General features: G+C 40.9%; 1 protein-coding gene across 2 annotated transcripts in view; it reads right to left on the bottom strand.

Annotated features, from left to right (window-relative positions):
• RASGRP3 (RAS guanyl releasing protein 3) overlaps positions 1-24,981 on the bottom strand; it is a 48,446-nt gene extending 23,465 nt beyond the window's left edge. The window contains exons 1-2 of one of the 2 annotated variants that reach the window (XM_072332309.1): positions 24,832-24,981; positions 1,163-1,362 (exon numbers count right to left, since the gene is read on the bottom strand). In XM_072332309.1, the coding sequence (XP_072188410.1) occupies positions 1,163-1,232 (70 nt within the window). In that variant the 5' untranslated portion in view covers positions 1,233-1,362; positions 24,832-24,981. Of the gene's footprint in view, positions 1-1,162; positions 1,363-14,663; positions 15,287-24,831 lie in introns of those variants that run through there. The other variant, XM_072332308.1, reaches the window with a different exon arrangement.
• Positions 24,982-25,280: the final 299 nt, after the last annotated feature.

The following is a 25,280-nucleotide window of genomic DNA, read 5'->3' as shown; positions in this document are numbered from 1 at the left end:
GGTTTATCCAAAACCCCTTATAAGACTTGTTTAGTTGCAGCTGCATATTAACCACTATACTGTTTAAAAAGGGGGATCAAAAGCATCACTACAGTCAATATGCGGATCGCACCTCCAGCTTCCATACAGACGCTCCCATTTCTGCAATGTAGCCACTGAGGCTAAGGGAAGTTACTTCCTGCCAGCCTGGCTGACAGTTCACGTTCCTCAGCACTCCCAGTCCTATGTTATTTTCTCTCTGTTACTATTTCAGTAGACAACAGTCTATATGTGTGTATGAAACAGGAACCACATACAGACTACAGTTGTCAAGAGAACATGTATACGTGGAAGAGATATATTATTTCCAACAGGCATAAAGTATATGGGTTCTGCTACCTCTCACTAGGTATACAGGACAACAGGTCTGATCACAGTCTACAAAAAATGGACATACAGAGATGCAGTATGCTCAGGAGCAAAATCTGGCCCTTAAAAATTTATTTTCTCTCATCTTCGGATGCTTCCTTCTCTCCAAAAGGGGAAAAAAAAACCAAGCACAAAACAACCAACAACAATCAATCAAATCAAAATCTGTCTTGCATTCCGAGAGACTTTAAATGTAGCTTTGTGAATTAAGAGCCCATTTCAAAGCATATAAGTATATCCATGAACTCATCTCATCTGGCAGTAGGGTGACATAATTATTGATTAACAGCGCCGTGGATCAAGGTCTACTTCATCACTTCTTTCCCTCAGACCTGGTATATTACATTTAAATAAGAGTAAAAAAAAATTACATGAGCCTTGAGTCATATTATTTCCAATTACTGCATGATGATTTGGAAAACCATTCAGAATAACAACTGGTCAGAAAAGCAGCTGTGTAACCACTCAAGACAATGCCAGAAATAACTCCTTGAATCGTTCAACTAAACACTTGTTTAGCTTTAAAACCACTATACCCAACACTGTGCTTTATCTGTATTAAATTTTCTTAGCACAATACACATATGACTAAAATTCTGGCCCGTATAATTCTGGGACAAAATAAAACACGGAAAATTTTACAGAATAGAAATGTTTGCCAAGAGAAAGACTGGCTAAATCAGAGAACAGCAGGGGTTGTGCTATAAGATGAATTCAAAGAACAACAGCGAAGCAAAGCATTGAGAACACCTACCAAACATTTCAATACAAGCGTTCAAAAGCTCATCTAATGTTGCAGCCTTCCCAAGTGTGTTTGACCCCATTGTGCTTTAATCGTTGTCAAAAAATAAGAGGCATTTTCACCAAGTAGAAAAAATGCTTCTTCAGTTCTTCAGCTGCACAGCTTTTTCATTTTATTGTTGGCTGCATTCTTCGCTGGGCTTCAAGGCAAATCTGCAGAAAGAAAGTAAAGGAAAAGATAGCTATATGGCTACACGAGGGAGTTATCAGGATGCAGTGTTTACAATTCAACTCATCTTCTCTGCAAACTGTTTGTTTTTTCCCCTCACGCGACACAGACCATGTGAAAGTGCTGTAAGATTTCCATACATTCCAGCTTGTGTTTTTAAGTGCTTTCCGATTGTTTGTCCACTAGCACAAAACACACCCCTAGCAGGGGTCATAAAACAGAAACCAGATGGCAAATGAGGACATGCACGTATGCTGACGCACACTTTGTTCAGGTCATTTTATTTACACTTGATAAGTCACTTTTTATTAATAACCCCGCTTTCATGTTCAAAACATAAACGTTTGTTTCTCCTAAGGTTACAGGCTCATGGCTGATATCCTTTTTATGCTAACGGTTCTAATTGGCATAGGCCACATAGAATGTTTAACGAAGGTCATGACAAAGACTAAACTTGGAGGTGATTTTTCAAGGAACCTGAAGATCGAATGCTACAGCTTTTTAAAATAGATCTCTCCATAGTAGCTGAGCAAGCACAGAAGGCTGAATGCATACAGAAACTTCTAGACTGTACCATACATCTACTATGCATTTAATTAGCAGATATCCACTTACCTGAAAGATGAAAGGAATACTGATCCCAGATTTCAGAAATAATTACAGATCATATTTAAAGAGTTGGTATTTCAGAATAGTTATTTAGTCAGCACTTTAGGATAGGATAAATAGGATAAATAGAATTGAGGAAAGTGGTTGAAGTATCTGTCTATCCCTTGAAAACTGTTGCACGTGAAATGTAGGAGGGGAAGCAACATAACATAAAAACATAACATAAAAACAGCAAAGCACAGCATCATCCCTATCTTCTGTTAACAGCATTAAGGCACCTGTACTGCAGTCAACAAGTAAGGCTCCATGTAGAATAGCGGTACTTTTAATTGTATGACAGCTATTTAACTAGTAGATAACTAGATTCTAACACCATAGTCCACTCCCCAAAAAAAGCCTATCTGACCACTAATGGGTTTTATACTCATAATATTTCTAAAAGAAGGATGTAACATTTACAGTGGAAGAAGAACTGGCTGACTGGGGCTAAGCCACATATCCTCAGCTGAGCCAAAACATTATTTCATATCTCTGGATCACAGTCTCCAACAACCACAACCATTACATCATAATTTGTGTGATTAAGCACCGCTGTTCTACTAGAATGAGAAAAGTCTTGTCTAGATTGTGCCATAAATAGTATCCAGCCACAACACCACGTCTAGAGATGGATGAGCGGAGCTCAGCAGCTGCCCCGCATCAGAGCAGAGTCAGCTCCAACTGCTCCATAAAGGACCAACTGCTGGATAGAGCTGAGCCACGAGCAATGCTGGTTTTGACTCTGAGAAGTTTTAAGAATGGGAAAAAATGCTGCACAATAGCAGCTGGGAGAAAACTAGTCAAGTTTTAACTGTTGGCTATTATTAGTAGGATAACCAGAAGTCGTCACCTTTATTGCTGGAGGCTACTAAGGGGAGGTCCTCACCTGGAAGCTACAGGAGTTTAACATAAAACTCTGACATCCAGCCAATATAAATCACTGTGTGGGCATTTTCACATGGCTTCCATACCAGCTATATTGGTTACAGGTGCAAGCTAAACCAATAAGCTGGGTTTAAATAGGCTTACATTTGACAAATGGGGCAATATTTATTTAGCTGAATTGAATTAAAACGGCTTTTTAGCCAAACCAGGGTAAACATAGATGTAACATTTTCCCCCATCAGTTAAAAATGTGTTATTTTTCTTCTGCCTAGGGACAACAAATAGAGCCACGTGTAAACAGTTCAACTTTGACACGCAGGCACGTCTATGGATCTCAGCTCATCTGTGATCTTCCCAGAGACCTGCATGCAGGAAACTCTTATTCTTTACAAGATTAAACATTCTTGGAAGGTTTAAGTAAGTCAGACCTCTCCTCTTCTCCCCCTCCTCAAATGAATGCTTGCATTAGATAATTTCCACCACCTGGCTGCTGGGCAGAAACTGCTGAACATGAGCAGCTGAACAAGGAAATCAAATCAGTAGCAGCACACAGAAAAATAAGCTATGGAAAAGAAACAAACAAATTGAGAATCTCATGAGAACATTTATGGTAACTGCCCTTGCTGCACTCTTTTGCTTTACCCTGTCTTGTTCACGTCCATGGTAAGCTCTTCAAGATAGGCCTCATCTCCTATCCTTTAGTTGTAGTGGAGGACCTCAGGATGAGACCCTTTCTTGCTATTAGTCTCCAAGAGATTAATGTAATTACCACAATATGAATCCCAGATGGGACACATAAGGCTGCACCTTTGCCCACACTGCTGCAGTCCAGACACCTGTCTGAGCTCAAGTTGACACAAGCTGCCTAACACACTGTATTGGTTGTTAATATACAGATGGTAGCAAAGATGATAACAAATGTACAGAAGTAATAAGCAAAGGGAAACTCACCAGTGGTGGTGCCTTAGCCAAAGAAGCTGGGGCAGTCCTCACTGGAGAGCAATCTCCAAGAGATGCTGCCTCAGTGAGAGTCAGCCCTTAAATGATGTCTCAGAAGAGGTGAAGTCGAGCTCCACCCCTTCCGGGAGCACAGCTACATCACTCTCACCTGTGTTTCCACAGCTGACCCCATACTTGCCTCAGCTGATTAATCAGAGGTTCAGGCTGTGATTACCAATCTCCCATACACACACCGTTCCTTAAGTTTACACTACATGACAAGCAGTTAAATATTTCTCATAGCTTATCGGTACTGGTTTATTTATTATAGTACATGCAACTCCTTGTCTAGAAAACTCTAAGGAAGTGACATCCTTGGACAAGTTTCTCCAGCTGATGCATTCTAAAGATGTTCAAAGCAGGAAAGCACAGTGACAGTGGGCTGTCAGGCAGCCCAATGCCACTGTTTCTGTCACAGTCCATGACCTCAAGCATCACATGCTGCAGGATGGCACATCTGGCTTACCGATGACATTTGTCATGTGCTGTGGGAACACAGAACAAGGAGAAGATTGTTGCACTGCCCCATGCATGCAGGATATGAGCCTTGCTGGGAGCAGGAAAGGAAAGAAAAGTAAATCTGAAAGTCCTGGATTCTTCCAGTGTGATTCACCTGTATTCATTCATCTTTGCTACGCACCTTCAGACAGCAGTTATCCAATTAACCAGGAGATACTCAACTATCACCTACACCTTATTACTTTAACTTACTTTTTCTGGATCAAAGAGGAACTTCTGAAAGCACTAAACAGAAGCCCACTTCTCAGTGGAAGAGAGGACAGGATATGGCTAAGTGTATACTGATGATGAATAGCTAGAGCCAAACCTCATATTAACAAGAGACACTGCACGGGATTTTAGTAATTCTATGCCTCTATAGGCTCCACAGGATAAAGTTTTCACTTCTCCACTTCATTCACCCACTGCAAACTAGCCAGGCACTCCCCAGCTGGCAGCTCACTCACACCCCATCCCCTGCTGTGCAGATTACACTTGGTCCTTTCAGTGAGATACTGAACAGTGTGGGAGGTCATTATCAGTGCAGGACAGTTTCTACCTGTTGCTTCTTCCCTTTCACTCATCTTATCATGGAATCATGATAAATGATAAACTGTGGCTCTTTTATGGGCTGTAGCCCCTTTGCAGAGTACCTGCTCCACCATGGGCTTATCCACAGGCCTCAGTTCCTTCAGGAAAGTACCTATTCTGCCACAGAGCAGCTCCCATTTCTCTGACCTTGCTATTCCCTCTGTTCTGCCCTTCCCTTCATGTTTTCTGCCCTTCCTCAGACATTTTCACAGAGGCACCAAGAGCTTGGCTGATGGGCTCAGCTGGGGCCCACAAGGAGCAGCTATGTCTGGCACAGGGCAGTCCTTGGCCTCTTCCTCCCACAGAGGTCCCATCTGCAGCACCCCTGCTGCCAAGCCTTTCCATTAGTATCTGCAGCTCCCCTGCTGCCAAGCCTTTCCATTGGCATCTAACACAACCTCTACAGGATGAGCATTTGCAGCCCTAAGATAAGAGCAAGCAAGTTAAAAATTGTGAAATGTATTTCATTGTGTTCAGCTTTGAGAGGAGAGTCCTTTGAGCTAACTTCTTTCAGGCCAATTAACACAGATGGTGGTTATAAACAATTTAGAGGCCTTTTGCAGGAACAGGGGTTAAATGAATTGGACCATAGGCGAGAAACCAAGTGGCAATATAGATCTGCTCATATGCATTACCAAATGATTAGTTCAGAGCCACTTAATACCTTGAAGACATTCATAAATTAGAGTACGAAGTACAATACATACTGACCTAAAACAAAAGAGAAGCTTACAGAAATCACGAGGAATGCTAATGGACAGTCACAGGACCAAATACTTTCAGTAATCAGAAAGTCACTTGATTAAGCTGCTTAGACATCATTTTGTTTAGCATTCTTACCTCTTACTGTGAAATGTAACCAAGATTTCTGACATAACAGAAATAAAAATATGTTTCTTCATATATAAGCTCTGCAGAATAATGGGTAAGTTGATAACTGGATTTCTAAAGACAAAGATTTCATTCGCAATTACAATTTTAGTGTTATGCAATGCTATCTAGTATACAGTTATTTACCATACTTGGGATTTTTCTCGTTCACTTCTCTATTTGCTTCCTCAATTTACTGTGTTTGCCTTTGTCTCCGTAACTGTAATTCCAGCTTATAATGGCAGTAAAATCTGAACCACTGAATGTGCATCCTTGAATTATTTAATGTGCTGGAATACAACCTTATTTCCCCTCTCCATGGGTCAAGGTACTACAATTGCCCAGGAGGGCAATGGGTTGAAAGAAAAATCCAAAAGAGGACTCGTATTTCACCTTCATAATGAGGGAAACTTGTAGCCACCCTTCTCAGTAGATCTGTCATTAAAAGGTGTTCTACTATTCCCAGTGAAGCAAGATAAAATTACAAATATCAGACATTTCATTCATGGGTATGACTCAAGGGGATGGAGCTGTTCTGAGAATACTTGCCCTTCAGACATGTTAGAGATCTCCACCACCAAAGTGTAACTCATCAACAGGGGAGAGCTAACAGCAATAAGAATCTATATGCTCTTGTATCCTTTTATTGTTTCTTCCCAGAAACCTCTTACAAGTTACGTTACTACTTGTAAGCCTCAAGAAAATTTCTTAGCAATTACCTTTATTATTGACAGACTTGCTTATGACTTTTGACAGCCTCTCGTGAATAAGCTTGGTTTGTTAATCTAGTCAAAACAGGGATGGGGAAAAAGCAACACCTAAAGAGCCTGTATTCTTGACTGATAACACTGTTGTGTGCTTTTAACAGACTACCTTTTCTTTTCTCAAAAGAAAACATTTATTTTAAGTTATTTTAAAACACATATGGAGAAATAATCGTATCTTCAGTTCTGAAAGATAGTCAGTACTCATTTCCATTTATCTTTAACAAATACTTTCATATTCTATTATTATTTATTGCTGCCAGTTTTACTCTCATAAAGCCAAGATAGAAAATCAGACAGACCTATTAATCAGCTCTCTAAGAAATCCCAGGTCCTGTTTTCCTATGCCTTCTCTTATACTCACTGTGGAGGTTTCCTTTTCCCCTCAGTAGATAATTTTTTCTTAGTTTTAACTAAGTCACAATCCTCATACAGTAGTACAGTCCCTGGGCAGTGCCCTTTACAAAGCCGATAAATCTTCCAACACTTAGGACAGTTTTAAGAGTCAACACTGCTTCCAGTTTCAGGCTAGCTTTCAAACAGTGTTAAAGCAAAGGGAATTATAAGAACCTTTAACTTGTAATACAAGTCAGTACGTTTGGTATCAGCATTTTTTGTCTGTAAAACCCATGGCTTCCAAAACCATTTTCCCTTTGAAGAAGCTTTTTCCATACACCAAATTCGGTAACTTCCAATTATTTTCTTTCCCACTGTAGATGCATTGTGTGTTCCTGGCACAAAACTCCCTAAGCCCACACTGACAGCTGCATTGCAGGTTGTGTGTATGTATGCATATATATATATATATATATATATATATATTTGTATACACACACACAATGCTCATGCATTGCAATGATGCCAAAAGAATTACAGCCATTTATGGAGTATCTCAAGCATGTAAATCTCTGCAGAGTTGCAGTGGGCACTCAAAACAGAGAGATTACTGCTAAGTGCCCTGGAAAGCAAGACATTCAGTCATATTCTCTCTCCCCTCTTCCATCTCTGCAGCTACATTTTATCAAGAGAAAAAAAATCTGTAATCACAGATACCAGCAAAGGGAGACTTCCACATCCAACTATCTGCCATCTTTCCCAGCATCAATGACCATATCTGATTTCTCCCTCTTCTTGTTTCTGGCATTTTCCTAGCTGAAGAACAACTGCAGTTACTTTACATCTAATAAAAACAAGGCCAACGCCTTATGAAGAGATGCTAAGCATGCCTTTATTTTTATCTCTGCAGCACCGTTATCGCATACATCACATTTCTCCCTGTGAATTCACAACCTGTGCTCATCACATAGAGAGAGCAGTTTTCTTCTTGTGACCACAATCAAAATATGGAGCAACTTCAGAAATATCTTGACCACAAGGCCTGGGAAGTACTTGCTGGTGTGATAAGTTGAAGGTAGCAACTGGCAAAACAATAAAGGCAGGAAGAGGTATTCAGGGACTTAAGGGGCAACTGGATGGCTGAGATGGAGCAAGACAGTTATAAGGGCAGAGGGGCATGACAGGGCTTTTGCTCCTTTTTATCATTCAGCTGTTACAGTGAGTTATGCTGAAATCATCCTTTTCTTTTGCCTTTGATGAACGTAGGGAATGGTTCACACCTAACTGCTATTTCCCCACCAATGTGCTAACAGGTCCCAGACAAGCATAGAAGACTGAACCAGTTGCTGATGGTCAGTAATCCTTCTCATTCTCTACTGGCATCATCCCATTTATTTGAGAGCAATTGCTCTTTGAAGAGAAAATGCAAATCAAAACAACACACAAGAAAGCAGTGACAGACACACATGACAGCAGTCAGTAAGTGTACAATCCCAGGAACTCATGCAAATTGCTGTCTGCTGCATGCTCACAGGGACTGGGGATGCCTGCCTGACATGATGCTGTGGCCTTGTGTCCGCAAAAGTTGATGATGACGCAAAGCTCACAATGGAACAGAAGTGCAAAAAGCTGGTGGAATAAAAACACAGCCTGGAGCTCAGGAGAGATACAGCACCTTCCTTTGCTGAGCTGTCAGCAGATGTTGCATAGCAAAATGCACAAATGGTTCCTTACATCTTGGTATTTTCTATGAGTTTCTCCTGGGAAGAAGTGTGAAACAGTGGCAGGCTTCTGACTTCTTAATGATGTAGAGAGAATACTTTAAACACAGGCATACAGCGTTAAAGCAGTTCAGAGGTTTTAAAAATAGTAAGCCACTGACAGAGAAGGGCAGAGAAGACACTACTGGCACTTTCTAGTGTGTCTGATCAGACTTTGAACTCAGAGGTAACAAAGCAATGGGCAGATGGCTGACTAGGCTTTGTTTCCTTACTGGGAAACACACACTGATTAGCATCATCCTATGAAGACATGCAACAAACTTCTCAAACTGTTTATGATACCAGAAGAAATGCACAGAGCACAGGATATGAGAACAGCATCAGCACAGCTAATGGCAACAGCTATGCTGTTGGAGCAGTGGGTTGCATTAATAACCACGTACTTTCCTAACAATAGGACAATCTGCAGCCAACAAAATGCTTAATATATATATATATAAAAGTAAAGGCAATGCAGGCATTTCTCATAAAAAGGCCTGAAACATGAGCATAAGCTCATACCTGTCTCAGATTAAAGGAGAGTAAAAAGCATCTTACAAATCCTGCTTTAATACGTAACACATTCAACAGGTACCTTTTAACCTCAGTATGCTAAGTTCTTTTTGGTAATTAACTATTTATTATACCAAGGGATATTTAACACAGGATTGCAGCTAGACAACTATTGCCCCTCTGAAGCCACAGATGACACTGCTACAACAGACTTCAGAGGAGCGCATCCCACTAGGAATTCCAAAAGAAGACTTTGAATTGGAAAAAATTGGAAAAATTGGACACAGAGCCCAAATCCTCTCACTTCCAGGACCATAATTCTCAGCCTGGTCTCTGCCTTCTCACCTCCTCACTCAAGAAGGTGACTGCCCATAAAGCTTCTGGTCTCTTCCTGCTTTTTCAGCATTAAAGATCCCAAATACTCAACTGTGGCCTTGAGAAACATATCAGAGTCAGTAATACCAAGCAGCTCCCCAATTTGGATGTCATTTTAAATCTTTTCAGGACCTGTGCACCAGAAACTTCTCTGCCTTGCCAATATTAGAGATCACTGGTCACACCTAGACAGTCCCTCCCATACTAAACATGCACAGCAGCAATGTCCAAGCTCTCTGTCTAATACCTCCAAACACATTAAAGCTGTGAAAGACACAAGATCTGTTAATGGTTTTAGTGGAAGGATTGTAGTCCCTCCACTTGGCTGAGACAAAAGAGCAGAATTGCCAGAGTAGTTATCCCTGACCCAGAACATCAACAAACAAATTCTACATTAAATGAAACAGTTTCCTTGGGCTTCAGAGAGAGCAGAAAGAAGGTGACTAAGAATACTATGGATTCTGGTTCTTGTTCCAGTGCCTAATTGAGATAAAAATATATAGACAGTCATAAGGGCAGAGCCTGGAAACCAGGAGTTTTAGGAAGGGTGGCATCCGTTCCAGGAAGTATGTGCTCATGAGTTTGGTAAGTAGAGCATGAGTAAGCAAGCTAAAGTAGGCAAGACATCTTTACTAGACGAGATTTTTTTGGGGTGTTTTAAGGAAGGCACTTATGAGCAGTGTGATAAAACCAGAAAGTCAAGGCTATTCTGATTTGAACAGAAAAAAAAACAACACATAATATATCCAGCTGGTAAACTGACTCAAGCTCTAATCCAGCAAAGATTTTCTGATGCAGTTTGCACCACAGGCAATCCATTCCATCATAACATCACGTGCACAAACTGCTTTTCCTCCTTCCCACTGGCAAAACCAATTTCTGAGCAAGTTCTGGGTTTGAGCACTGGGTTGCTACAAAAATAGAGTTCACTGATGCATGTTATACGAACCGGATTATGGACTGGGCTGACCTAGTTAAATGGCGAGTTATGAATGGAAGCCCATCTATAATAACAACATTTCAGATTAAGGAGATTACATTTGGTGAGACCAATGCTTGTGCTGGAGAAATACTAAGCCTTTTCAAAGGCTACAAAGAAGAATGTAGCATCATGACAAAGAAAACGTGCAACCTTGAGTCATTTATCAAAGAAATCAACGTGTTTAAGCAAGCATTCAAATGTACCCACGCTAAGTCAGATTCAATCTGTTCTACTGTATCATCTCTTATTTACTTAAATAATAGACTCTAAGACTGTTTTCTACTTGAGAATCATCAACAGCCTTCAGTTACAGTAAGCAGAATACACGTCAGCAGGAATGGAAAATTCTTGTTGTTCATCAAGAAAAGCCTTTTCCTGCACACATTTCCCATGCTTCAGGTTCTCTTGCACAAGCCCACCACCCCGAGTGAAACATCTGCTTCCACAGTACAGAAAGAGAAGCAGTGGCTGAAAGGAGTTGTATATGGAAATGCAATTGTATTTCATTTAACTTGTGATACAGTATGTATTATCTACTGTTAGTTTGGTAGGACTTGTGTGGTAGACTAAAGCAGATGTACTGTTGAATCACCAATTAATTTAAGATTATATGGTTATTTTCTGTTTGCAAGAACTAAATATATTACATATCTGAACAGGAATAGCTCAAGTTTCACTAATTTTGCACAGTTTACTAGACCTGCTGTTATTCTTCAGGTACTGAAGCCTCCCACCCTGGCCTGAGAAATTCCAGATCATTAGTAAAGAGAATATGCATTAATCACAGGTGTGAGAGTACAGTGCAGAGAGAGTCAAACCATTTCACCTATTTGAATGTGGTCAGAGGACACAGCAGCAAGGGGAGCGGCCACTCAGAGTGAGACAGCAGATGGCCACCAAAACAACCCAAGTAATTCTCAGGGGAGACCAAATTTTCTGCTGAGCTGTAAGCGTCAGTTGTGTGGGTATTTCCACACACCCACACTTTGATTCTGACCACAGACACACTTATTGTAAGCCAAACATTTTGATGGGACCACTCATGTCTTCTGGTCAGCAAATATCCATGTGTTTGCAAGATGGGCCTTTGCAGCTGAACTGGACTTGCCAAGTCAGTGTGTTGATCTTGCTTGTCGCTGACATTCTTTTAACTTCACTGCAAGAGAAAAGCTCTCCCTTGCCCCAGTGCCTCTGATCAGGTCATCAGGTGGCTTTCAGCCCACTCCAATACGCAAATGTACCAATGAAGAAATAACACTACACCAACTATTCACGTTGAATAGAAAACCCAGACTGAAGACCAATGATCAGAAAAATCTGAAGACCTGGGATTTTTCTATCAGCTTTTTTATTCAGATGCTTGGGTATGAGACACTGCCATTCATGAATTAAAAGAGAGGGCCAACATGAAAACATTGCTATCAACTTCAGCAATGAAAAGCGATTACACTATAAACACATTAACAAAAAGCATTCTTTGGAAGATGCTTGGAATACCTATAAAAACGTTCCGTAATCAGACTCAGACAGCTTAGCAAAAAAGAAAACCACAAGTACTCCTACAGTATTTTTAAAAGCAGCTTCCTCTCTTTATTCAGGAGCATCCTGGGAGTGGCTCCTGTGCATAATGGCATTTTCAACTACAGTGAGGAGCTGGAAAAACTGTGGTTACTCTAGATGTTTTCTTGTAGAGCACAAATATGCCCATTGAGAGAACCGCTCTAATAATTTCCTTGGAGAAAAGGAAAAGAAGTTACTGTTAAACACAGAGTGTGTGCTTTGAGAAACTAGAATATTGCAGCCCTCAAGCTTTTCTCGCTTTATGGCCTTTCTAATGAATTCCAGCTGCAACCTCTGTTACTGGAGTACCCACCTTAGGATGCTGTTGGAGCACATACTGATTTTATACTTGAACAAAAGACACAGCCACTGTATTACCACTACTACTGCTAAAAAAGTGGGCTGGTGATAAGGACAGAAACAACTGCAGCCTTGAGAATCTTGTAATGTTGATCAAGCTTTTTCTACTTTGTGGGCAGAGGGCTTAAAGGGTTAGCTGTTACCCTTCAATTTCATTCAAAATAACATACAATAATGATAGCTGGGCACTGTAAATATGACAGGGTTGTTTACCTTCAATTTTGTAGGTCTTAGTATGAAGGTATTTTCCTGTATCATAAATAACCTTAAAAACCAATAGCATAGAGGCACAAAACTGAGCTTTCCTCATGGTTTCTTTGAGACAATTCAGTGTTAGCTTTGACAGTGTGTTTCAAGACATAACTTACACTATCTGAAGTTGAGCTCAGTGGTGCAGTTACAGAATTTTTACCACAAAATCTTCAGTAGTTTCCTCTTATACTTCCCTCAGCTCCCAGGGATGCCTGATAACAAAATCAGCTGCGCAAGGTACACATACAGCAGCTTAGTAATGCTGCTGATGCAGGACCATATGGCTTTACATCAGTCCTTTGCACCAACTCTGGCACAGTGGTCGTGGTAAAGAAGGAAACCAGGAACAGTCTGAGTTATTAGTTGTTTTTTTTCTGGTGGATTTGGGGTTTAGCTTATGTTCAAAGCAAAGACTTTCACAACAGACAGGTCCGTGAGGCCCCACTGTAGCCAGCATCCCTAGAGGACTACAGGATCCTGAGTGCAAAGCCAGGAGGCACCTCAGAGCCCCATAGCCTGCAGCACTCATGACTTCCCATGCCATTTGTGTGGGAAGGCTGCTGGATAACCACAGTTTGTAGTACTCCAGCACAAGGTTCAAAGGCAGACTACCCTCAGATACAAGAACAGGCAGGAAGCCAGGCAGACTTCTGGTTTTGTGAACAATTGAAACTGATTGACATTTTCCTATAAAATTTTCCAGTTAACCAGCAAAGCCATAAACTATGGTTTAAGGGAGAATTAAAAGTCTTTAGGGAGAAATAAAAAAATGAAAGTCCTCTTTTTACGTGAGAAGTGAATGAGGATTATTCTGCTCATCTTTACAGGACAGACAACATGATTCACTAAACTAAAATTCCACTGCCTACTCTTGATCCCATTCTAAAATGTAGGTTTCTCCTGTCTCAACAGGATCCCATTAGTCTCCCTCCTCCCAGCCTTCCCCAAAGCACCTGGCAACCCTCAGCCTCATCACATACCAAATGCCTCACTACCTGTTCATTTGTTCCAATTCCTGTTCAATCTTACCCCCCAAAAAAACCAAAAACCCACACCAAAATGAAAAACCACTCCACAGTAACTCATCTCTACATAAATAATTGATCAAAAGTTCCTCTACGAATCCTACAATTTCCTTATTTTTAAGCAAAATTTCAGACCAGAGCTTTCAAAATTTATCAGATGGGGAAATCAATCATTCATGAAGCCAAAGCATAAAAAATGCAAGCATCTAAAAATAAAGTGAATTAAAAACCTGGAGATAGTTAGGAGATTCACTCCTGTTTTTAGGGAGGATTTCTTAATCTTCACAAGCTAGTTATGAATGATTATCAACAACCAATTGTATCTTAATCAGTGCATCTTCACTCTTCTCCCGTCTTTTTCTGCTACTACCTTTCCCTTTCAAAACGTTCTTCTTCTTTCAACCCCCCAAACTTGCCAGTCATGGGCAGCTTTCTTCAGGTTGATCACACTATTTCAGTGGGGTACCTTTGTCAATTCCTTACATGACCATTTTTAAGCCGAATGCTGAAATTGCTGTAATCTCAACTTGCATCATTACCTATTCACTAGCTCTACAGAGAAAGGAAAATACGTTTGTCATAAACAACCTCTTCACAACATCAGCAGAGTAAATAAACATAATTTCCCCCCCCCCGACTAGCATGAGGACAAAACACGGTACCTGTCTTGTTCCTGCAACAGCAAAAACAATACTATTGTTAATCACAGATCAGAAAAATATAGACATTTGGAGCATGAATGACTGCTTATCAATGAGGCGACAAAAATACGCCTTTCTCTTAAGTGTTTTTACAAAAGGTCTCAGATGAAAATAGGAAAGCAGTGGTAGCTTAGAAAAAAAAATAAAAACAGGGAAAATCACTTACTGTACTTGGTTCTGCAGAGGTATTCAACACAAACATCACCCTTCCTTGTCCAGCTGCCAAGTGCTAAAGCATGAAATGAGCAGCTGTTTCCTTCAAGCTGGGGCTGTGTGTCTTAACTAGTCACATGCCCCTCCTGATAAATCTCACTGCTGTGCCAGGAGGTCAGAATCTGAAGATCATTATTCCCCTTATTAGAAAATCCTTTTCATAACAGCAGCCTTTGCTTAAGCACTTGACTGGAACGTGGCGCTGTGTGTTCCATAACTTCTTCTTTCTCTTTTCTTTTTTTTTTTCTTTCCCTGTAAATCACTAACGCCCAACAGTAGATAAGCCTTAATCAACAGTAGGGGCAGTACAAATGGAAAGTTAAACAGATCTCCGTTGATTGCTTCAATTTTGCACCTGACTTTATGATTTGCTGCATTTAAATTCAGTCCTCCTGTAGGGAGCAGAACATTTTAAAGCACAGTAGCGTTCATAGCATCTTTAAGACTTGGTCACTCCAAAAATCACACAAAATATGGGAACAGTCATGCTTCTGGGGATCAGGTGCACTTAAAGGGCAACATCACTACCCCTTATGTTTAGTAGAATGATGAGTGCCTTAGTAATAATGCAGATAGTTTTTATTTTGGTGCCTAGTAATCTTGCAACACAGAGACAGGGCCCCATTGTGCCAGATGTTGCCTGGTCACACAGGGATGCCTCTTCTGGGCTGGGGGCCATCAGTCCGAACTGAGTCAACAAAATGGAAAACAAAAGCATCCTTTTCCCTGTGTTCCTAGGTGTAGGACAAATGAAGGCACAACTCTGAAGTAAACAAAACGACAGATTCTAATAGAATTTTCCAGGGAGATATACAGCCACACATTGCTGAAAGATAAGTGAGATTTTGTAGCTTGGTTCCCTACAGCTTGGCCACATATTTGAATACATTCAGGTGTTTGAAGATAAAAGCACACCGCCAATGGCATTTCAAGGGCGAGACGCAGTACTCAATTTTCTGAAAAGCTGAACTTCCAACACACATATAGAAAATACTGGGCTGAAAGTCCTGTGGTAGTTTATACTGAGTAACCTGACAGCATGCTGTTGCTGTACCTCAGAATGGGGTGCAGTAATGATGGATGGTATTTTACAGTTTTGCAAGCAAACCAGACTTTGCAAGAATCACGCAGTCCCACTGAATTATAAAGGCATTTTCCTGAACTTCAAGCTCCATTAATGGTCCTGTATCAGAGAGCTGAACAAATCCAAGGAATTGCTCAGAGCCAAAAAGCTACACCCATTTATTTCAATTATTCAGTTATAATTGCCTCTCTAACTGGCACATTTGTCAGAAATCAACAAATGCCCTCAAGGTACTGAAGATGAGGGATGCAGAAAAAAAAGAAAAAAAAAAAAAAGCTGGGGGTGGGGGGGAAATTCAGGTTTCTTGCATTGACCCTACTCAGCTCTTCAGTTTACATAAGCTTGAACACGGTTATGAAACCACACAACCCTCAGTGCTGCCAGCACAGCCTGAAGCAGGGAAGAAGCCCTTATGATCATTATCCATGCATTTGTGGGTGAAATCACTGGGTTTCCATGTAAAGATTTAATGAAAAGCCTCCTAAACCTTCTACTTCTCATCACCCAGCAGGATGAAGGGGTAGCAGCCTGTCACAGGCCACTGTCTATAGGCTCAGCCCCACAGCCACAGCCTCAGTTAGGGGTCTCCTCATATCCCTGCAGCCCTGAAACCCCAGTCTGCTCCTGACAGTGTGGCAGGGTGCCTGTTTTGTCCTCACTCATCTCTGCACCTGCCCCCTGCTAACACGTGTACAGAACACATAGACGAGAATGTTTCTACAGCCAGGGAGACTCCTTGGCTTCCTCCCCAAGGACGGTTCTGCTGTAGCAGCCTCCCTCTGTTGCTGGCACCAGGACAGAGGCTCTGGGATGCTCCCAGCCAGCCATTAGGGCTCTTGCAGACACAGAGATGTTTCTAGAAGGCTTCACTCTTTCAAACTAACTGAAATGGATGATCCGAGGCCCCTTGTACCACTACGGTCCCCAGTAGGAGCAAGGAGCCACATGCTAGCCCCACAGCAACCCCCAGCGGCTTGAGCTCCCCAGTGCAGTACAAGCCTACCCACCGCATCCACCTGCGGCACGAAGCTCGGCGGCCATTTTCCTGCTGCCACCTGTGCCCATCAATGCAATGCACCTGGAGCGCCGGGTCGGCCATCTTGTGTGGTGCTAAGTGGGGCTAGCAGGGATCGTCTGCTCGCCCGGCAGCTGGGGGTCGTGCACTGCTGGGAATGCAAAATGATGATAGATTGCAGCTTTCTGCTTGTAAGCAAGGTAAGTAAATGTGGCATGAGGAGGGATGCTTCTGAAAGGGTGGTTTAGTAGCTAAGTAAGTGGTTTGTGTGTGATAGGGCTTGGCAACGTGGTGGCTAGTTGCTCCTCTTGGAAGCTGCTTCTCTCTGCCTGGAGATCTTGGTCTGGCCTCAAAGGAGAGTGTCCCCATGCACTGGCTCAGCGTGAGGTTTTTAAGCTACTGAGGATGTTTTATAAGCACAAAGGAGGTTGCAAAAACAAAGGGTTTAAAAATGAGAAACAAGCCTAAGAGGAATGAGTGCCTTTAAATTCAGGGCGCTGAGGGGAGGATAGTTTCAAAGAGGGCCGTAGAGCTGTCCTTGCAGAACTAGGCTGCAGGCTGCTGCATGCTTTGTACTTGCTATGCCCCAGGGCATAGCCCACTGACCACATGAGTTACCTTTGGCAAATGCCATTTCATTCCTACTAAACGCTGTTGTCATTTGAGATCAAGAATAATGGAATTTTGTGCACGGGTTTATAAAAGAAAAGATCATATGTTTCATTTGAAAATTAATTATAAAATTACTCTCTGCTGATGTTCAGGAAAGCGTGATTGAAACGTATTCCGTAATGGTCTGTCAATCTGCACACACTGTTATGATTGTTTTGGAAATCTTGAACTGTAACAAAAAATAGTACGAAATTGTGGTAATATGTTTCACGGCTGGCTTTTAACTGTTGTTACTCTTATCTGTTTGCACGTGCTTACCTGTGTTTTGCTTATGTGTAATTTCATACCCAAATTTGGCACTGAATTTGGAAAATGTAATTATTTTCTGAATATGGCAGTTATGGAGTTGACTGGAAATGTCTTTTAAGTTGATGCGTTCTGCAGTTTGTGTAACAGGAATTAAGATTTTCAATGGACGTGCGTGGACCCTTGGAGAAAGTGAGTCAGGTTATGCTGACTGCAAGCCTGCAGTATCACATTCATTTCTTAAATGGTTGCACTATGGTTTGGCTGTTATCTTTCAGAATATTTGGAGTCTCTAGCTACTAAACAGTGCCTTGTTTTCTGGTCTGCCTCGTTGCCCCAAATACTATATAGCCTTCGCTATCTGCAGATATGAATGTAAGCAGACCGTGGAAGCCTTTACTAGACAGGATGTTTTATAAAAACCTAAGTGCAATTAAAAAGCCTGCTATAAATAGTCTAACAGCTCTCATGTTGAGCTGCCAGCTAAGGGGCATCTAAAGAACATCACGGAAAGGGGATTACTTTCTCAGCATTACTCTATATTCAGTCAGTTTTAAACGTCTATAAGCAATATTAAGTGCCTAGCAATCTGTGAGTTCTAAGTTCTTCAACATAATGCTCAGTGCTCTAGGGGGCACAGCAGTACTGTAAATGTGATCCATACCTCCCTTTTCACAAGCAAAGATGCACCCAATAGTTGTGTTGTGGCTGAGAAATTGAAGATAAGTTTAGGTGATCCTGAAGTCCAACTCTAAAAGTCCCTTCTTCATATCAGCAATTATATGTCATAAGTGGAGCCTATAGCAGTACACAGAGTTAAGGATGTGGTTGCTTTCTATCCGAAAACAAATACTTTTGTTTACTTCTTAGCTTATGATAATGTAGGAATATAAACTGAAATTCCATGTGTTGCATCTGCCTGAATACTCTTATGTGGACTAAATCATGCATGTGTCCAGCTGAGAATTTGCAGTTCAGGTTTTAGAAATATTGTGTACTTAATATACTTGGAGCTGCAGGTTAATAGTAACTGTGCCTTAGCTCATGCAGTATTTTCTCTGAAGAAGTATAGGGAGATAAGAGACATTAGAAATTACAAATTTGGCATGAAAAATAGGGGATAGTTTTCATTTTTCTGTACCTTTAGTTCTCAGTGCTGTGTTGTTGAGTGCTCTGCAGGTAAGTCTTGTCTCTCTCACAGCAGGGTAATTGTGAGTTAACCAGCAGTTTCTACAGTTTAAAAAGCTTCAGCAATTGGTTTTTGTTCCACAGTTGATCCAAGCAAGATTACAAGTGAACAAGAGCATAACGTCAGTATTTTTTTTCCATGCTTTTCATTGCATCCTCTCTCAGATGTGAAGCAGAATATTAGTTGCATGAGAAGTTTTCAAGTCAGTGAACGTGTGTAAAGTAATGCATTTGTTTCTGTGTTACAGATTGTACAGAAAATACTAACTTATTTGCCTCTCCTATTATAAATTGAGCTGATTTCAACTTTGGCTTGTGTAAGTCATCTCTCAGTGTGTTTTTCACTCAAAGTTTATGTTGGAAAGAATGTTATTCTACCACATCTACCACTTTTTATGTGAATCCCCATGTTGTCCATCAAATAATTTTCCATGACTAAAGTACAAGGAATTTACGAGCTTTTTCAGTATATGTCAGAAGTGAGAAATGTTTTTTCTTTAGTGTAAATGTTGTTGTATGTGTTGCCATCACCCAATGATTCTTGGTTTATCAAGTTGATCTCAGTGGGGCAGCGTGAGCTGACGCTGAGCATTGCTGCATATCAAACTGAAGCAATACCCAGAGCTGGAACAGACATTTCACTTTGCAGCTTGATATAGTCCATTTGCATTAACTGTACAAGAGTGGGATAGAGGGAGTCTAGTAAGAGACAAAGCTGAAAATCAAGCCAGTTTCCTTCTGCTTCCTTAAAAACTGAACAATTTTTTTTAAATCAGTTTCTGTCATTGATAGTTAAAAACAAAAACAAACAAAAAAATGTACCCAAAAACAGTAATTATGCACCACTTCTTTGTTATCAGTAGCAATTGAAGCTTCTGCTTGCACTGAAAATGAGGCACAGATCGTAAGTGTGTAACTTGGTAGAACTGACAGGCAGGGTCTCCACGAAGTCTAACATGTAGAATGTTTATCAGTCAAACTATGTTATCTGTCAATCTTTATGAGCTCAGTAGCATTGTGTGCAAGCATTTTGGAGTTCATGCTTCCAAACTCGCTGTGAGATGAGTAAATTTGTATCCATCTGTGCTTTCTGTCTATTATGAAGTACCCAGCGCAAAGATGAGAAGAGGGACTGTTGCTTCCATGCTCATGAGTTGTGAGGAGATTTGCTTGTTATAGTCACAACACTTAATATTTTTGAATGCCAGAGTCCCTTGGGGCCAAGGTCACTGTATGCATTACACTTTGAATATGGGCCTTTCTCTGTTGCTAATGTTGCCATTTCATGTCTCTTAATGGTATGAGGACACTATTATGCTTTCTTCATGGTGCTCAAGGACATGATTTAGCAGAGGGTTCTTAGGGTGGTATGGTTAAGCTGTGGTTGGATTTGTTGATCTTTAGGGTCTTTTCCAACCGGAGCAATTCTATGATTCTGCTTTTTACTCCTGCTTAAGGCACATAACCCTCCTACACTAACTATCACAGAAAGATGTATAGTATCCAGAATTCTGTATATAAATTGTATTGCAGTATAAAACCATAGAGTTATGTGAAGATAGAGTGGAGGTTCCTTCTTTTAAGAAAGAAAGAAGGGACTAACCATGCCTGTGAGGGAGATCTGTCTGTCTGGAAGAACTCAGCATTAGTTCAGCCTCTTCCCATTTCTGAATTAAGGACTGCTTTGTAGTTCAGTTGAGATTGAATGTTATTTCAGTTTTCTCTTTCCCTTTCTTAATGAACCAGCTTATCTTTAGCCTGCTAAGATTGTGGTGCAGTAATAATCTAAAAACAGCAGTGAAACGTTCTATGAAACTGTATTGGAAAAATGAAGCATGCTAGGACATAAAGGATGCTAAGAATTCTAAGCTGTCTAAATGGAAGAGTTGGTACGCAATTCATTTTCATTCTTGTTACAGTGACCTACAGCTTTGTAATGTACAGTCTCTTGTGAATTAACTAGTTGGATAATGCTGGGGCCTCTTAGCTTGACGAAATGTTAAATTCACCACAGATGGAATTACTATGTGTGTGTGACTGAATCATATTTATAGAGCAGCTTTGCATTACACCTGGCTGTTCCCTTGTTTACAATTCACCCCTGCTTTCTTGACCATCACTTCTATGCAGTAGTGATAGTGGACTAGCTGGTTTGCTTTTTCATATTCTTGGAGGCATGTGGTCCTTGTTACAGAACTGCTAGAGCAGTGCTGGTTTTGGTTTTGCACAGGTGGTTGAGTACTTTGGTCACTGGGGAAAGTGACTGTGCAATCTGCAGTCTGTTAGAGGACTGCTATGATGAGGAATACTTCTCAATGCCAGTGTGCCCTATCTATGCAAAAAGTGAAGGATGCCTCTGTATTAGCAAGCTATTTGGAGAAGTCTTAGTGTATCATATGGTGGTTTCAGTTAAATGTTGCTCAGAACAGCTTGGTAATACTATGTCTGGAACTGGCTAGAGGGAGGACAGTTAGACTGGATGATCTTGTAGGTCCTTTCCAACCTTGTGATTCTATGATTCCATGTCAAATAGTGGAGTTCTGCTTTGTTCTAGGTTTCTGTGAATGCAGTCACTTGGGATGTATAAAAACTTAAGCTCTTAGTTGTGTGAAGTGTGGGCTTTCCTGTCCTTGGATGAGTTTTCGGTATAGCCCTGGAGGCTGTATGTGCCTCCTTCTCAGTTCTGCTGCAGTGCGGGAGATCTTGTAGTCAAAGGATCTCAGAATCCTGAAAACAATATTATTTGTGGGGCAAAGTGTTTGCAAGGCAGACATCTTGTTCCTCATCCCATTTTGTTTTTGTTGTAACTGTTGTATCCTATGCAACACTGCTATGCTGTTCTATGTATATGGAATATAAATCCACTCTTGCTGAGGCTTGTAAAGGTGATATCAGGTCAAGTTTCCCACTTTTTCTCATCTTTGCTTCCAATACTAAGTTTTTTGTTCATTTTTTTAACTGTACATGTGTTTAAGTTTCTGATAATAAGAAGTTTGATAATTTCCTTTTGCTATGTGTCTCCATTTGATGGCTGCTCCTGTGTCTTGTCTGCTTGTGAGCAGTCACTCCTTATCTTGTAACATTTGCACGTGGCTGTGTGGTAAATGGGAGAAGGCAAGACAAAAGATATCTGCATGTTGACATAAAGATTGTCTGATAAAGCAGCTTTTTCATTCATTCTTGCTTATGCAGCGATACTTCTCAAGTCTACTAAAAGCACAGGTAGCTAAAGTTAATGGATTTTTCTGATGGGGCACAGAAGTACGCCTCCAGGGAGAAGAAGTCCTTCACTGACCTTCGCCCTTGTGCTGAAGGCTGATACAGAGCCTGTTTAATTCTCATTTGAGCTGGGGGATTGGTCAACTGAAGTGGTTGTCACTGTAGTCAGACTCCATTTGCATGTAGAACATCACGAGCTGTTCCTTAAGCTTTTATCCTGAGCGCGCTGTATCTGTATGTTCTGTTGCAAGCAGGCGAGATTTTGAATTTGGTGCAAGAGGAATGGGAAAATTAGTGTACTGTGTTTGAAGTCAGACCAGATGATCTAATCACTCTGCCTGCCTTTAAATTTTATCATCCTGTTGAAATAATTTTGCTTAAAATCAATGGGACTACTCATATGCTTAAATTTAAGCACCTGTATAAACATTTGCACGAGTCAGGATGTTATTCAGCACATAGTCATAATTTCTTCGATAATGCCTGAAAAAACAGCTTATTTTTTTTAAGCACTGACATTTCTATTGTATGTGTTGTGCAGCTGCTTCTTTTTGTAGAGCTGTCTTGGTGCTGTTGTGAATTCTGATTTCACGTGTTTTGGCTGGGTTTCTTTTTTGTGTTCTATCTCCCCCACTTCTGCTTGTTGAGTGAGACTGTACCGTAGACTGTATGTGTGAGTTCAGAAAACCCCTGCTTCTCTGGATAGATCAGTACTTCCATGTCTTTGCAGTGGTTTTCTGTTTGTTTGTTTTTAGCATTAGCAGACTTAATGGACTTAGAGCACACAGCTCCCTGGTAAGGGAGCCTGCTGTGGTAGAATAGGGGCTTAGAAAGGAAAATAGGATATACTGTTGCAACTGCATGAGGAATAACAAATCCTACTAAGCCTGAACTATGTACCACGTTGTTTCTGGTACCCAAAATGCATGTTTAAAGTCACGTGAGTTGTCCTTGAGTCAGACTGTGCTTTCCTGGATAGCTCAGAAGCACAGGGTGCCCACAGTGATGGCAGCTGACTGGCATACAAGTGGTTTCATACTTAAACCTTGCACTTTTGAATTAACCCCCCTCAAAATTCAGATTGCTTGCTTTGTCTTTGCGCAGGTAGGTCTCTTTCAGAAGCTGAGAAGAGCTTTTCCTGAAGGAGAGCATGCTATGCTCATAACTCAAACTGTAGTCTAAAAGGCTTTTTCTTGAAAATACCCACAGAGGCTCCTCCTTGATTCTCATCTGCGGATGTTTTATCCTTTACAAGGCATGCTTATAGCCTCTTGGAAATGAGAATTACTGTAAATAATTGAGTACTTTGAAGTCAGACAAAGAGAAAGAAGCCTGGTCCTTTCTTTGAGTGTTATCTAACATCTGTTCCATTGGAATTGCTGCTTGGCACCTCCCTGGATGCAATTTTCGGCTGAATGCTGCTGTTTACAATTGCCCTATCGCAGCTTTTCACCTACATGGATGACATCCTGCCTTCCTATCTTCACAAAAACAGACTTTAAACATAATAACATCCTATGGGGATACAGTATAACAACTACGCACCATGCTTCCTTTTTGCCTGGGGCAGCTATTCACAATGAGCCACTAATCCTAAGCAGTTTTGGAATAACACATGAATAATCTGAATAGCATGTGTTCAGAGGTCATATGTTAACACAGGTGTGACTCCTACGAAGGTTACCCTTGGAGCTAGTTCAAAGATGATGAAAGTTTGTTGCTGAAATCCTGAATCTAGTATTCTGCAGCTTCTATCCTCCTGCTTTCAAATGACAACTTTCCTTTGTTAGCAGAGGACGTGTTTAAAACAGGAGAAAACAAACACATTAAAATAATTTTTCCTCTTTCCCTATTAGAAGTTTGTCTTGGTGATGCTAATTCAATTAATTGATATGGTCTGCAGACCGGTGTGTCTGAAATGAAGCTTTCTGTGTATGATGCCATGATAGATATCTCTCCCTATCTGAAAATAAAAGTATGACAAAATCCCATTCGCATTTGGCTGTCAATTTTAATTAGACCTCAGAGTGGTAATTACATGGTGTTACAAAAAGGAAACGTAATGAATGCTAGATATTTATATGTGCATGTGGGGTATTGTTATGCATTTACCCACATACCTAAATGTGTGCCGTAATAAAGTCTGAGACTGCAGAAAGTTTCAGTGTTTTAATTCTGGCAAAGTTCCTATCTTCATACATACCTCATGGGTATGAGACTCAATTTTCACAACATTTTAATCGCAAATTGTATTCATGTTTATACATTTATATAATCTAAATTAACACATCTTATGTAAACATATGTTCCATATACTTCACCCTCCCTCTCTTTTTTTTCCTATATTTTTATTTGAAGCCTTACCCAGAGCTGACTTCTTTGGGGCATACAGCTTGCCTCAGCCTTTCTCTAGCACTTTGTCTCAATGCTAAGATAAATGAGATGCAGGTGAAGAAAACAGCAAGATGATCATGTGAACATATGGCACGGGCATCGTTCGCTTCAGGAATAACCTGAGGAATCTGTAATTGAATTCAGATTTCTTTCTTTAAAAATTAGACATCCTGCCAAACCTTTATCTGAAAATCAGATACAGTTCCTTCTCCCGAGCTCATGGTGTTTTTGTTTACTAGTCTGGTCACATGTGAAAAGACGTGGAGAATGCAACCAGCAGAAATGGCAAAAGGAGGCACTTACCTTAATCTGACAGATGTCTGACTTTCAGCATGCTGCTTCAAAAATGCCTCTTTGTAGCCACGGGGTTGAGATGCTGAGGTTACATGCTGCCCAGCGGTGTCCCATCCATGGCTGCACCCGGCCCTGGCAGGGCCTGTGGAGTGAAGCAAGGTCCTGTTGCGTTGGCTCCCAGCAGCTCACTGAGGCTGGGGCTCCTTTGAGCTCAATTAGTTCTAGATTGTTTGGCTAAATGGCAGCCACACTTCCTTCTATTCTTTCCCAACTTAGTTTTCCTGCCTCCAGTGGTGCTTTTTCCTTTCTTTGGTCTATAAATAGTCCTGCCACAACACAGTCTATAGCAGTAAGGAAGGCAGGAAATGCGCTTAAACAAAGGAAAGATCTTAGGGTTGGGTTGTTGTGGGTTGTTTTTTTTAATTATTTATTTATTTATTTTGCCCACCTCCCCCCAG

The sequence above is a fragment of the Excalfactoria chinensis genome, chromosome 3, assembly GCF_039878825.1.
Source record: "Excalfactoria chinensis isolate bCotChi1 chromosome 3, bCotChi1.hap2, whole genome shotgun sequence".
Taxonomy (NCBI): Eukaryota; Metazoa; Chordata; class Aves; order Galliformes; family Phasianidae; genus Excalfactoria; species Excalfactoria chinensis.
The sequence above is the reverse complement of the archived record's forward strand: the minus strand, read 5'-3'. Positions and strand labels throughout refer to the sequence as shown.